The 14,544-nt window shown below is 41.9% G+C and overlaps 1 protein-coding gene across 5 annotated transcripts in view; it reads right to left on the bottom strand.

The window, feature by feature from the left end:
• NEK11 (NIMA related kinase 11) overlaps positions 1–14,544 on the bottom strand; it is an 83,811-nt gene that overhangs the window by 62,702 nt on the left and 6,565 nt on the right. For all 5 annotated transcript variants that reach the window (XM_028750068.2, XM_028750064.2, XM_028750063.2 and 2 more), the window contains exon 2: positions 12,143–12,403. In XM_028750068.2, coding sequence (XP_028605901.2) covers positions 12,143–12,315 — 173 coding nt within the window. In that variant the 5' untranslated portion in view covers positions 12,316–12,403. The remainder of the gene's footprint in view (positions 1–12,142; positions 12,404–14,544) is intronic.

Raw genomic sequence — 14,544 nt, 5'->3', positions numbered from 1 at the left:
TGAGGGATTGCCCTAAGGTCACATGATCTAAACACTTCCAAAGGAATATAAGTTGCTGCACATGCTTGTCTCAGAAGCTCCACAGAATAAAGTAGTTTCAAGCCGTTCCTCATGCCTCTCATTTGCCTGTGGACCCAGAATCATTGCATGGTGTCCGAAGTGCAGAGTGAGGAATCAGCTGAATTATACTGGAAGCAGTTTTCTGGATGTACAGTTAGAGAAAGAAGATAGTCAGAATCTGTGGAGCCAGTGAAAGCAGTAAGGCCTCCTGCTGAATTCTGATAAACATGGGTAGGAAGAGAAACCTGGTAAGATCAAATTATCCATTTATTTTATTTTATTTTTACATGATGTGGGAGAGGCCATTTATAATAACCGGGGTTGCTGAAGGTGAGAAAAGTAAAATGTGGCATTTGTTCCTTATTGTACCCAAGAATGTGACATCCATCCTAGGTCTAGCAGCCTGTGAAATATTACTGTGTATCAGTACTGGCCACTTACCAAGGAATACCAAGGTATGTTTGTAGGGCTAGCCTGTCTGACAGATAATACTAGCTTTAAGCTCTATGAATCTCTTGGAATCTCTCTCCTGTTTTCTGGCTTAAATGGTGGAAGGTCACAGGCTGTCTCATCAAAGTAATGTTTTGTTTCAGGAAAAAGATTCACAAAGTAAAGAAAACTCTCTGCCAGCTTCTTCGGGATCAGTCATGTTACCTGAACTTCACACCTCACTGTGCCCATCTCTGTCGCTTTGGATTCAGGGATCTGAACCTGACTCCATTTTGATCAGCTGATGACAATGGAAGCCGTTAGAATGGCACTCACTTGGTTAATAGAAGCCATCAGAATAGCTCTCACCTATCTCTTTAGGTCCTCTGAGCAACTCTGATGGGAAACCATGTTAGTTTATTTGCCTATAACTGATTATTTACTACAGTTTAACGACAACAGTCATATCAAGATGATGAAGAGAATCCAAAAACTGAAACAAAATAAAAATAAAAATCATTTGACAAGGCAGCCTGTGATGTTCCAGAATTTAAATCAGGGGACAGGGTATGCATGAGGAATTGTTCTTATACAGTGGTATCTTGGTTCCTGAATGGCTTAGCTGTTGAACAAATTGGCTCCCGAATGCCACAAACCCAGAAGTGAGTGTTCTGGTTTGCGAATGTTTTTTGGAAGCCGAAAGTCCGACATGGCTTCCGATTGGCTGCAGGAAGCTCCTGTTGCCAATTGGAAGCTGTGCCTTGGTTTTCGAATGGTTTTGGGAGTCAAACAGACTCCTGGAACGGATTAAGTTCGAGAACCAAGGTACCACTGTACTTGAGACCAGAATGGGACAGTTGTAGAACAGCCATATCCAGAGTCTTATGTAATACAGACAGGCAGGCAGTGCTGGATTAAACCCCGTGGAGGCCCCATGGCAGTCAAAATCTCGCTCCCCCCCCCCGCCCTTGTGCATATGCTCTATTGGAATAACATTCAACTAAGAAAACTTGATTGTAATTTTCTTTCAAGATCAAATCAGTATTATTTTGATCCGTTGACCCCTAAAAGGCATGAGGCCCAGAGGCAAATCTGGTTATCTGGCACCGCAGCCAGGGTCAATTTATTGTCCCATAACCATTGTAACATATAAGCCACACCAGGATATCCCTCAGATGTATCCGAAAGTACTGATTCCAGCTTCTATCAGATGATGCTATCAAGAAGAATTTGACAGCAGGGCCCATAGTGACCCATGATGAACACTGAAGCATTCTACTAGGAAGATAAAAATTCTAGAACTTGTAAATAAGTATGAATTAGCAAAGTGTAATTAACTGGCAAAGATAACTCATTTTCTGTGGATAGTGCATTTTAATCAGTAATTTCAATCCATATGTTTCAAAATTGTCATTTATTTATTTATTATTGTCTAATAATTAAGGGGAAGATGTGATAACAGAGCCTATAAATGAGAGAAGTCTTTTAGTATTAAGAAGTTGGTAATTTGGTGACTTGTCCTAAGGTCACATGATCCAGGCTGTTCCAAAGGCCTAGAAGTTGCTGCACAAGTTTGTTGCAGATTTGTGTTAGAGACTCTGATAAAGTTGTTTTCAAGCCATTCCTTATTCCTCTGGCTTGTCTGTGGACCCAGAATCATTACCGCCACTGTGAGCTTGCCTCGCTTTTCAAGCTTAAATGTCACGCATGCCAGTCACTGCTAATTTCAATGGAAAACAAAGTTTTCTCTGGGGGTTTCAGGGTCAAGGGCTAAACAATGTGTTTACAAGGTATTTTGGAAGACTGTGTTTCATGAAATATAGCTTTGTAGAGATCAGGAATGGCTTGTAGACTGGGAAGGTGCTGCATAGACGCAGGAATCCTTCTCTGTGCAAATGATACCCTCTGTAGTTAATGAAATGTCTGTACTGGAGATAACAATGGTTAGAGTCAACTATGATTAGGGCAAAAACGTTATTTGAAACGGGTTTGCAAACCACAGTTTTGGGCAAACCTGATAAGTTGTAACCATAGCTGGCCTCCAACATAGATCTACTATGTCCCCAATGTGGGGATTCGGGGCGCAGCCCTTCAGTGGCTGCGCTCGTTCCTCTCTGGTCAGGGATAGAGGGTGGCACGGGGGGGGGGGGTTGTCATCATGCTACTCCTTGGTGTGTGGAGTACCGCAGGGCGCAATTCTCTCTCTGATGCTTTTTAACATCTATATGTGCCCCCTCGCCCAGCTCGTCCGGAATTTTGGTTTGGGCTGTCATCAGTATGCTGATGACACCCAGCTTTATATGTTGATGGACGGCCACCCTGACTCGGCCTCAGACACACTGTTCAGATGTTTGGAAGCTGTGGCTGGATTTCTACGTGGCAGCTGACTGAAGTTAAATCCTTCAAAGATAGAGGTCCTTTGGCTGGGTCGAGACGATATGGGGTTGGGGGGCCAACTCCCATCCCTTGTGGGGGCGCAACTAGTGCCAGCGCCTTCTGGGTGTAATCTTTGACGCCTCCCTTTCTATGGAGGCACAGGTTAAAGCTATAAAAAGGCGGCATTTTTTCATCTCTGCCAAGCTAAGCAGTTGGTCCCTTACCTCTCTCGCCCTGACCTCGCCACTGTGATCCTGCAACTATAAGGATCCAGAATCATCTAAAGTGTAAGTAATACCGTTTCTATGAAGACAAGTTCTGATCAGAAGTTATTATGGATGTAGTATTATGAATGAAGGGAGGGGCTTGCCAAGGAATGAGTTAATTTTCAATAAGTGATAACTCTCCAAAAGGGTTATTTTTCCAGGCTGCAGCTGCAGAGTACTTGTGACTGTCTCATTGATTGATTATTTATGTTGCTGTGCAGACTGGCAAGAAGTGCTGGCCTATATCAGATGCTCCAATTACAGCTTTCTGTGGTGGAGAAATGTGAATAATTATGGAGAAGGATTGTTGGAGACAGAACTGGAAAGACTTGTGAAGAACAAACAGAAGGCTAAAGTTGCAGGACTTTGGAAACTTTGGACTTGCTGAGAACTTCAAGCAAGGACTTTGAAAGCCCTCTCTGGGCTCAGAGAGAGAATCCTTCTCAAAGCAACTGTGTATAGTGTATTTTGCGTTTACTAAATAAAACAACCTCTGCTACACTTTGTCTACTGTGGGAAGTTTAATCACTTTGCTGAACTTCTGACTGTACAGTCATCTAACAGGTTATTGGCACAGACATTCAATAGGTTTAGTGGATGTGACCAGTGGTGTAGAGGAATAAAAACAGTGAAATGGAGCTTTGAAACTTCTTTCAGATGAGGAACAATTACATTATTTGTCACAGCAACAAGTTAACTGACAAATTCTCCTTGCTCTGGGAAATGAATGAGTTTGTGACATATCAGCAAAAGGATATCAGAGACTGAGACGAGACTTAGCTCATTTGGATGCCTATCCAAATTTCTAGGAAAACAAAATCCAACAAATTAATCAGAAGTAAGAAAGTAGTCAGGATGTGGGGCAGGTGTGGGTGTGTCAACATTTCTTCTAAGAGCAGTTTTTCAAAGCACTCAAGTGTTGTTTTTTGGGGTAAATCCACACTGTACACTATGAAATGCATTTTCCTTATGTAGCTTTGCTTCTCCAAAGGATCACAGACAGAGCAAGAACTTTTGGATGCTAATCATAGCACAGGGATGAGGTTCCAAATCCAGGGCAGAGAACCTCCAGCCCAGGGGCCAGATTCAATCCTCTAGGCCTTCAGACTGGCCCTTCAGACTCTCCCCAATTTACACCCCCTCCTCACCCACAGGCCTTTGCAACTTCTTCGAGTCTTTTTGCCTAGCTAGAATGTGTTCATAAACTCTGATATATACTTCTTGCTTACCTAGATGGATGATAGAGAGGGGGATCAGTATAGAAAACAACCAGCTGCACAAAATATGTACATCCATTGCTCTGCCTACTTTTGCCTCTGTCCCCACCCACAACTGGCATGTGACCTCTAGAGATTTGCCTTTGCTCACCATCCATTTTTTAAATTATCTGATAACTTTATGCCTTCACTTGAGAGATTTACGGTATTTTTTTTAACAGACAGTGTGTGATTCCTTGCTCATCCAGCTGATTTACACTGTTAGAAGACCAATGAAGCAATCCTATCATTTGGGTCCCCTAAAACTTCTCATGGGCTTAAACCAGAGTCCACATGGTCAGACTTTGCTCCCTTGATAACTGATGAGCATTCTCCAACCCCACCCTGTCTCTTTCACTTGACATAAGAATGAACATCTAATTCGCACACATGCAAGGTGGTAAGGTCTGTACAGAGTGGTTTTCTCACCTCACTCGGAGAGGCCTTGATGTGAAGGTGCACTCCACATTTTCTCTGATAATGTAACTGGAGTTCACAAGGAGACACGTTGGCTCTGCCTTTATCAGGTAACAAGGAGGTGGCTAATTCACTTTGTCACCTCAGAAACAAAGTCTATGAATCCTGCAGGGGTCATGTTTATTATCCCTGGGCATGATGGATGTCAGCTATGGTAAATTAAACTCCCGCCCCCCTCAAAAAAAAGAGCCTATTCCAGAAAGACAATGACACTGTATAAAGAAATTCATATGTGCTGAAACTAAAGAAATTCCTATCTAAAAGGTTATAGCAAGAGCATGTTTGTTCAAACAAATAAACACCCTATGACCTGAAAAGAGCTTTCTCTCCCTCTATTCTTCCGCCTCCTCTCTCTCTCTCCGTCTCTTTCTACATTATATATAATTTTATTTTCAGAACTCAATGCCGTCGAAGAAAAGGCAAGCAGCATGATTAGATGAACAAATGCAGCGCAACCAGCAGGGAGCCATTTGTTATTGTATTAATCGATTCAGCTTCAGCGGAATGTTCTCTTTGGAATACCTTCAGAGAAACAAACAGGCCCTGCAAACGCAGGGATTTAACTACACAGCAATCTGCTGATTGTCTCTTAGATATTCATAAGTTACAGAGTTCCTTCCACCTTTAGATTTCATTTCAGTTGTAATAAGAAGGCATAAATAATTGAGAGACATGCCATAAATTATTCAGCTAAGTGCGCCGTTTCCAAGGAATCCTAGCATGAGTCGGGATTAATGGGATAATGCAAGTCAGGGGCAGAAGTGGTGGTGACACCCCACCATTACCACATGCAGGAACGGTGCTGGGTGCTTGGCGCTTCTCAGCATGCGACTTCCACCGAGGGGACATATTAACACCTCTTGCATATTTATGCCGTCCAAGTCCCAACTGCCCGCTGTGTACTTCTGCTGCTTGGTCGTGCATGCCTTTAGAACAGCCTCCTTTTTATGAAACGGAGGGGGACTTTCGTTACCCCGAGAAGACTACAACGTCTTCCAGTGGCCACACTTCAATAGGACTTGGGTACTTAAGCATTAGAAGTTTTTTAAAAAGAAAAGGAGATATATATTAATTGGGGAAGTGGCCTTTAAAAGGGAGTTGAAGGAAAGGAAACTCCCAGGAGTTACAGGCAATTGTGATGAGAGACATTTGTATGGAAAGCCAGTGTCTGGTTTAATAAGGTAACAATGGCCTGTCAGCACATTTAACGGAGAGGGTTTTTCTTTGCTTGCTCTATGCAAAGTGGTAACATACCATAGGGAGAGGAGGGAGTCCCAGCAAGACATCTGAAAAGGCTATACTGGCATTTAATGTGAGTTAAAGGGTAATTAATCATTTATTTTTCCAAACAAGTGGTCTACCCTGGAAGAACAGAATTGGCTGTTTCTGATTGCAAACTTCCTTTCCCTCTCCTCACAGTGCCCTCTATTTTTTCTTTCTTTCCCAATACTGTTAGGTTGACTTAAAAGTAAAGGTAAAGGTACCCCTGACTGTTGGGTCCAGTCACAAACGACTCTGGGATTGCACGCTCATCTCACTCTACAGGCTGAGGGAGCGGGCATTTGTCTGCAGACAGCTTCCAGGTCATGTGGCCAGCATGACTAAGCTGCTTCTGGCGAACCAGAGCAGTGCACGGAAATGCTGTTTACCTTCCCACCAGAGCAGTACCTATTTATCTACTTGCACTTTGATGTGCTTTCAAACTGCTAGGTGGGCAGGAGCAGGGACCAAGCAACGGGAGCTCACCCCGTTGTGGGGATTCGAACTGCTGACCTTCCAATCGGCAAGCCCTAGGCTCTGTGGTTTAGACCACAGCGCCACCCTTATGTTGACTTAGTTGAGTATGTTTGTGACATGCAATTACAATATTGGGGGGGGCACTGAAAAAATAATTAGAAAGGGAGGGTGCAAACTACTGGATCATAACGTATTACAAGCAGCACTATTTTTTGTCTTGTAATGGTGCTATATGCCTTGATCCTCTCTAATGAGTAATTTGCTTTCATTCCTACCCAGGAGTTATAAGACTTTAAGAATAAGTTACAAGGTTTTCTCTTGTAAACAGTACAAACTCCCTGCATTATCTAATTTGTGTGGTGATGGCGACTGAGTGACTTCAAAATATGTTGTTCAGTTGCAATGAAACCCTACAAATAAGGGGGAGGTTAGCAACCCCCCCCCCAAAAAAAAACTAAGAATGTAGCAAAGACAAAAGACATAATTACACTGCAAACATACAACAGTTTTACAACAGTTTAACGGTTATGTTTCCACCACAAAAAATGTGGGAACTGTAGTTTGCAGAGGGAGCTGTTTGGTATCCCAATACCCCTCAAAGAATCACAGTTCGATAGGGAGAGTGTGTTTTGTTCTAGGTGTAGATATGTCCTGACTTCTTACTTACATCCCATCTCCTCCAAGAAGCTCAGGGTGGCATGTATTGATCTCCTCCACATTTTAGCCTCACAACAAGAGCTGCTCCCCTAGGTTCCTGTATTCATGGCTCTCCCTGTGTATGGTTTAATGTTTATGGCTGCACCCACCAAGCATTCTGCATGTGGCATAGAATTCAGGTCCTCAGCATCTCTGCTTTAAATGTTTTAAACAACAAAAATGTAAGTTGCTAGATCTTCTAGTTTGAAAACACAGCAGTCTGGGGAAACAAAAGGTTTGAGAACAGGGCTTCAAGTAGGCAGGTTTGTAAAGCAGTATTTCTCTGCCAGTAGTTCTTAATTTATCTTGCCTGGCTAGGAAAAGCCAAATAAATTATGCAAAACAGCAAAATGCATACATATTTAAATAATTTTCTGTAACACTACATGTTACCACCCAAAAACAGTTCTAGACATCTTGTTAATTTTATCCGATTTCTTACCACAGAAGCAAAACCCACCAAATTCACAATTCTGCTTCAAAACATTGTTTTATATATCATTCTTATAGGGAGATAATGTATTGGAGAGTCTAATGGTTTATAGATGTGTATGGAGTGAAGTTGTACAAATTCAGCATTCATAGAGAACAGAACTTTCTGTTGATCTAGGAACTGAGTGTCATGTTAGCACAGGGACAACAACATGAGCCAAAATTAAAATGAAATGTAAGAAAAGCATGGGCCTGGAGCCATACACAGTGTTTGCAAAGTGCCAATGTGATTTGCTCCACAAATCTCAAAAATGAAGCGCCAGAGAGGCTAGAAATCAATATTTAACTAACAGGTTTTGAGTGTTAGGTACCGCATGAACAGCCTATAATGGTTGGGCAGCAAACCTCAGGTCTTCCTAATGAACTTCAGGCAGGGACTCCTGGCCAATGGCCCAGAATCATTAAATGAGAAGAAGAAACAATCATGTGAATGTACTGCATCCCACTGAGCTGCTCATTGCCCCCTTCCCACCCCATATTCATTGGCTGTTTCTGTGGAAGCCCATACAGGGTCAGAACACGGGACAGTGCAGTGGTTAGAGTGTCGAACTCGGACCTGAGAGTCCAGGGTTTATATCTCCACTCGGTCATGAAGCTCACTGGGCCAGTCACTGCCTCTGAGCCAATTGTGGGGATTAAAGATGAAGGGAGCCATGTACACCACCTTGAGATCCCTGAAGGAAAAGGTGGGATAGAAACGCAATGACTAAGTCTTTTAATGGTTCTGTCTGATTTGACCATCAGCCAGTGAGTAGCACTGTGTGCTGCCCAGTAGCAAAAGTGGATGCTAGATCAGCAACAGGAGACATAGCCAAACAGCTATCCAACGTCTTATCCTCCAGTTACCAGTAATTCTCAAACTGGTCTGTGCCAGATATCTATAGTTATCTTGGAAAGAGCATTAAATCTGTGCAGCTCTAATAAATTATCTCTAAAGCATTGGAAAACCACAAACAGGCCTCAAGTTTGTTTGGGATTTTGCAAATTCCAGCTTTATTTTGAGATCTGCTGCATGATGCTAAATGTAACCATTCAGGGAAGCTGAATAAACTTCATTATGACAAGGGGGAAATGTTTGTGGACTCGCCAAGATGTACAGACAGACATATTATCCCATGTATGCCTTTATTCTGCTGGTAAAATGCAAGCTCTCAACAGATTCAACTTTGCTGTCTACTCAGAAGTAAGCTCCATTGGTTTCAACAGTGCTTACTCCTGGATAAGTGGGTGTAGGACTAGAGCCTAAGGTACTTCATAAATTTTAACTAGTTGCTGGTGGGGTGCACATGTTGTAATGACTAAACAATATGAATTCAAATAAAAGTTGGGGTAATGAGGCACATACCCTAGAACAGGGGTGTCAAACTCAAATTTATCGGGGGCCGCATCAGCAGTTTGGTCACCCTCAAAGGGCCGGTTGTGTCTGTAGGACTTTACATGAATGCATGTAAAGTGGAGGTTTCCTGTGTAGAACGGCCGGCGCTGCTAGAGGGCAGACGTTCTCTGTCTTGTAGGCTGCCGCGCATGCGCTGAAGAGGCGGCTTTCTTGTGTCAAAAAAAAAAAGCGAGAATAAAAGGTGAAGGCTGGCGGCCGGCGGCGGCTACACGGGCCACATGACAAGGTCTGGCGGGCCGGATTCGGCCCGCGGGCCTTGTGTTTGACACCCGTGCCCTAGAAGCAACCTGGACATGACAAAATAGGCATCAAAAAGTCACAGCTATTGTAGTAACAGTAAATTGTGTTCTTTTTGAAACTGAGTAAGAAAGCATGTGTTCATGACATTAGATGAAAAAGCAGTTCTTGGCTTGCTCAGAGACTTAATAAGACCTGTAGGAAAGCCAGCATAATACCCTGGAAGCTCATTATTGACCTCTGCACTTGCATCACAGCAGAGGAAGGCTTTTGCAGCAGAAATACTGCTGGAAACAGAACTGTGCAAAAAAAATTCTGAGCCAGAATAGTTTCGCTCAGTGGTAAGAATTTGACATTTCAGCAGCAGAATGCTCAAAGATCCACAATTCTTAGCTCATTCCTCGAAACTAATTTTGGTAGACAAAAGTTCTCTCCTTTAAAAATAGATAATTAAAAATCGGTGCAGAAATATTCAAACGCATGTCACATCCATGCAGAAAATTATTGTGATACCTCCTGCTGTATTTATAAATAAACTTCTCTTTTCCAAAACGTGCAGCTGAGGTTAACTTTCAGTTTTGGTGAAAGCAACTGTAAATCCTCAGGGAGAAGTGCTTTATAGTGGCATGAGTTATACACTGGCTCCCCCAACTGGTACATGACTAAATTGCAAAGTTCTATATGTGAAAAGGTAACCAAAAGTACTTTGCTCAAGGACATGAAGAATTATTGTCATAGATTAAGGGATTTAAATCTACATGAAAAGAAGAGTAATGGGGGCATACTCAGCTTCACCTTTTCTGAATAATATATTATCTCTGAAATTAACGAATTCATCTGACTCTAATTGTGCAGCATATGGCTGCTACTGCCAGTAAAACGAGCCAAAAGAAAAGAAAAAGCTTTGCTAGGTCAGACCAACAGGATGCTGGATTAAACATACTGCACTAGGAGCATCTTGTCTAGCATCCTGTTTCTCAAATGGCCAATCAGATGTACCTTGGGTCTCACAAGGAGCACATGAGGACAAAACTGGCCATTCTTTCTACATGCTGCTCCTGATACTGACTGTAGGACCAACATTGATAGCAACTGATAACTTTTCTTCCATGAATATGCCTAATCTCATTTTAAAACCATCTAAAAAGGTGACCATCACTAAAAGTTGCAGTAGTGAAATTCCATAGCTTAACTCCGTGTTGTATGAAGAACTTCATTTTGTCGAATTCCTGCATCTCTTGTCATTCTGTTTCATTGGTTAACCCCGAGTTTTAAGTATTTAGTATTATGAGAAGAAGAAAAAACTTCTCTCTATCCCCCTTTTCCATACCATGCATGGTTTTATACAACACTATCATGCCCTGCCCCCTTTCTCACATTCTGTCTAAACTAAAAAGCCACAACTGTCTGGTCTTTTCTTTATAGGTGAAGCCCCCTGATAATTTTGGTTGCCCTCTCCTGCACCTCCTTCGATGCTACCTTTTTGAGATGTACCAACCAGAAAGATGCACAGTATTCCAAGTGTGGTCACACCGCAGTTTCATATGAACCCATTTTAATACAGTGGTACCTTGGGTTACAGACGCTTCAGGTTACAGACGCTTCAGGTTACAGACTCCGCTAACCCAGAAATAGTACCTCGGGTTAAGAACTTTGCTTCAGGATGAGAACAGAAATTGCATGGCAGCGGCGTGGCAGCAGCAGGAGGACCCATTAGCTAAAGTGGTACCTCAGGTTAAGAACGGTTTCAGGTTAAGAATGGACCTCCAAAACGAATTAAGTTCTTAACCCGAGGTACCACTGTATTGACAGCCTTCTTTTCAATCCCCTTTCCTAATGATCCATACATTAAAACTTGCTCTATTTACAGCTGTTGCACACAGGGTCATTTTCACCAAACTATCCACCATGACCCCTTTTAAGATCAGTCACCACCAGCTCAGAACCCATTGATTGTACAGTGGTGCCTCGCAAGACGAAATTAATCCGTTCCGCGAGTCTCTTCGTCTTGCGGTTTTTTTGTCTTTCGAAGCACGGCTATTAGCGGCTTAGCGGCTATTAGCGGCTTAGCGGCTATTAACGGCTTAGCGGCTTTAAGAAAAAGGAAACAAACTTGCAAGAACTCACAAGACGTTTCGTCTTGCGAAGCAAGCCCATAGGGAAATTCGTCTTGCGGAACAACTCAAAAAACGGAAAACCCTTTCGTCTAGTGAGTTCTTCGTCTTGCGAGGCATTCGTCTTGCGGGGCACCACTGTACCAAGCTAAAGTCTCAGGAGTTTTCTTCTTTCCCTCACAGACTGCAGTAGCTGTTGCCTGTCAATTAGAGAACTGCTTTACAATAGCAGCTAGGAGTTGACTAGCAGATACACAAACCTGAATTTGCAAAATACATATGAATTAGCTTTGGGACAATCAGCTTGGTTCAGTTCTGAAAACTACAAAAAAAAAGGAAGTAATGAAAAAGAACCGAGAAAAGTAGGAGAAAGTATGGGAAGAAACTAAAACAAACTGAAGGGCCTATGCTTTAAATCAATTTTAGATCTCCATCCACTTAACATTAGGGAAAACAGGCTGAACACTCCATGCCAACAAACATTAATCCATTGTGTTTCATCATTTATCTTTGAAGACAATACTTAAAGATGTAAACAAATCAGATATATGTAAGAGGATTAAAAAAAAACTACAAACAAGTTATTTCACGGTATGTAACACTTACAATTGTTGTTCTTCTTCTTTTGCTTTTTTGTCAGAAACCAAGTAGACAGTTCCAAAGCTTCCACGCCCAAGTTTCTGTTGAATAGTGTATCTTCCTGCAATCAAGGTCTTTGAGCAAGTAGAAATGGGCATAAGAGGAGTACCATGCTTAGCAACTTCTTGGAATCTCAACATTGCTCCATACAGGAGTGCTAGGCCAGTATTTATGAGTCTGCAGAATTAAACGGTCCTCTGTCACTGAAGCAATATTCACAAGTGACACCTGCAAGGTGGGGGAAAACCTAAGATGTAGATTATAATTCGCTTAAGTACTTTTGTGTCAATGTATGAGGAGAGTTTCTTTAAGCTGGTACTGCATCAGTGGCACCTCAGAAATTCATTTCTACATCAGAATATTTCAAAGACTTAGACTAGCTCCTCTCCATTATATTATCCCAGCAGTAGACCTAAGAGGGACAATTCTCTCTTAGGTGCTATGCCTCACAATCTTCACTGCTGCCACAAAAGCAATACATATCAATGATGGGTTGGGACATAATGAAATGGCAGTGATGCCAGCTGGGATGCTTATGAGCTCCACAAGCATCATGTCCTGCCTACAGGCTGATATTTCTGCACTGCGGGGGTTGGACTAGATGACCCTTGGAGTCCCTTCCAACTGTACGATTCTAGGATTCTACATTGCCCCAAAAGCAATTCTCTCAGTGGGTACAGAGAATCACAGGTGCCTCCTGAAATCAGAGCAGAGAATTTAATCACATAGTAGATGCAAGCAAGTGTTGTGAGTGTTCCAAAAGAAAATTACAGCAGTGATACAGCTAGCTGACTTTCACCTGCATTAATTGTGATCTAATCCTTTAAACTTGGACAACGAAGGGAAGATGGGGAAAGCGATGATCCCTGTGGTTATTAAACAATGCATGGTAATATTTTTTAAAAAGGAATAACTGCATTTTGCATTTCAAATTTGTTCTTGCAGTTGGCTGGATAGTATTTTGCAGCTCTTACAGCATTGCCAATCCACTCTACTGAAATTATTCCTCGATGTTTGTAGCAAGTATGAAATCCAGTACGCCAAGCTGTCTTGTGTCTAGCCCACTTATGTATAAACTCTTCCACTTAATCTTATTTGCATTTCATTCATCTTCCACTGCTTCACTTCCTTGCCCTTCTTCTACTAGTTGATAGGAAGCTTTGTTTCTACACATTTGCTTCTACGCCTTTGCTTCTGCACATGACTGTGGCATGATGGGAAGCTTTGCTTCTAAGCTTTGCTTCTGTACATGATGCTGCATAAACTGTTCTTATACTAAGACATTCCCTCATCATCCCAGAATGTTCAGTTCAGTTTGAGTTCATGAAAACATTATACTCTGACCTGTTCTTAATGCATAGTTGACCACATCTACTGGAATGTAATTGTTTAAGTCTTGGTATATTAATCACTAGTTATACTTTAATTAGGAGGTTTTCATGCCTGTCTAGTTCTGTGCTCCCTTTCCCAGCCTTTAATCTATTGGTGATTAAGGCCTATATGTAACCTTTGCTTTGTATTTGTGTTAACCAATCAGCAACCAGCACATACGTGGCAATGCTGTAATATTCAATAAAAGAGACTCCTCGAGACTTGCTTGAGAGGTGCCTCCCAGATGACACTTGCTACTCGTCTGTCGTTTATTCCAACCCAACAACTAGTCACATTTCAGTAATTTTTAAGGTGCTGCAGTATGTACAGATTACCATTTCCTGCTTGCCAAGCCTCTCTTGTGTTTTTGGTTTTTTTAAATCACCCCTCGCTATGACCCAGTTGCTATCCTACTCACCAATATCTCACTCTATTTTATTTTAGTTCCTTGTCTATTGAGACACACATCAATGGCATAAACGGAAAAACCCAAGTGCTAGTAAATATATTTACGTCTACCAGCTTTTTGTATCTATATAGATCTGTGTTAGTAACATCTATGTAGGACAGACTGGTTTTCCCTCTGATTGCAATCGTCTGCTCACCTAAGCCTGCATAAATCCCACTGTTAACAGATTTGTTTTTAATTTTCTTTCATCTTGAGTTGGATTGTACATTTAACAAATACAGTGGTACCTCAAGTTACATACACTTCAGGTTACATACGCTTCAGGTTACAGAATCCACTAACCCAGAAATAGTGCTTCAGGTTAAGAACTTTGCTTCAGGATGAGAACAGAAATCGTGGAGGCCCCATTAGCTAAAGTGGTGCTTCAGGTTAAGAACAGTTTCAGGTTAAGAACGGACCTCCAGAACGAATTAAGTACTTACCCCGAGGTACCACTGTACTGTAAATATTTTCATGACAGAAATTCTACATATAAAGGCTCCTCAGCAAAATGTGTATAGGATTGCATTCCCACTTTTGTTTATCATCA

Source organism: Podarcis muralis, chromosome 12 (assembly GCF_964188315.1).
Source record: "Podarcis muralis chromosome 12, rPodMur119.hap1.1, whole genome shotgun sequence".
Classification (NCBI taxonomy): domain Eukaryota; kingdom Metazoa; phylum Chordata; class Lepidosauria; order Squamata; family Lacertidae; genus Podarcis; species Podarcis muralis.
Note: the sequence above shows the minus strand (reverse complement) of the source record. Positions and strands in the feature narration are given on the sequence as shown.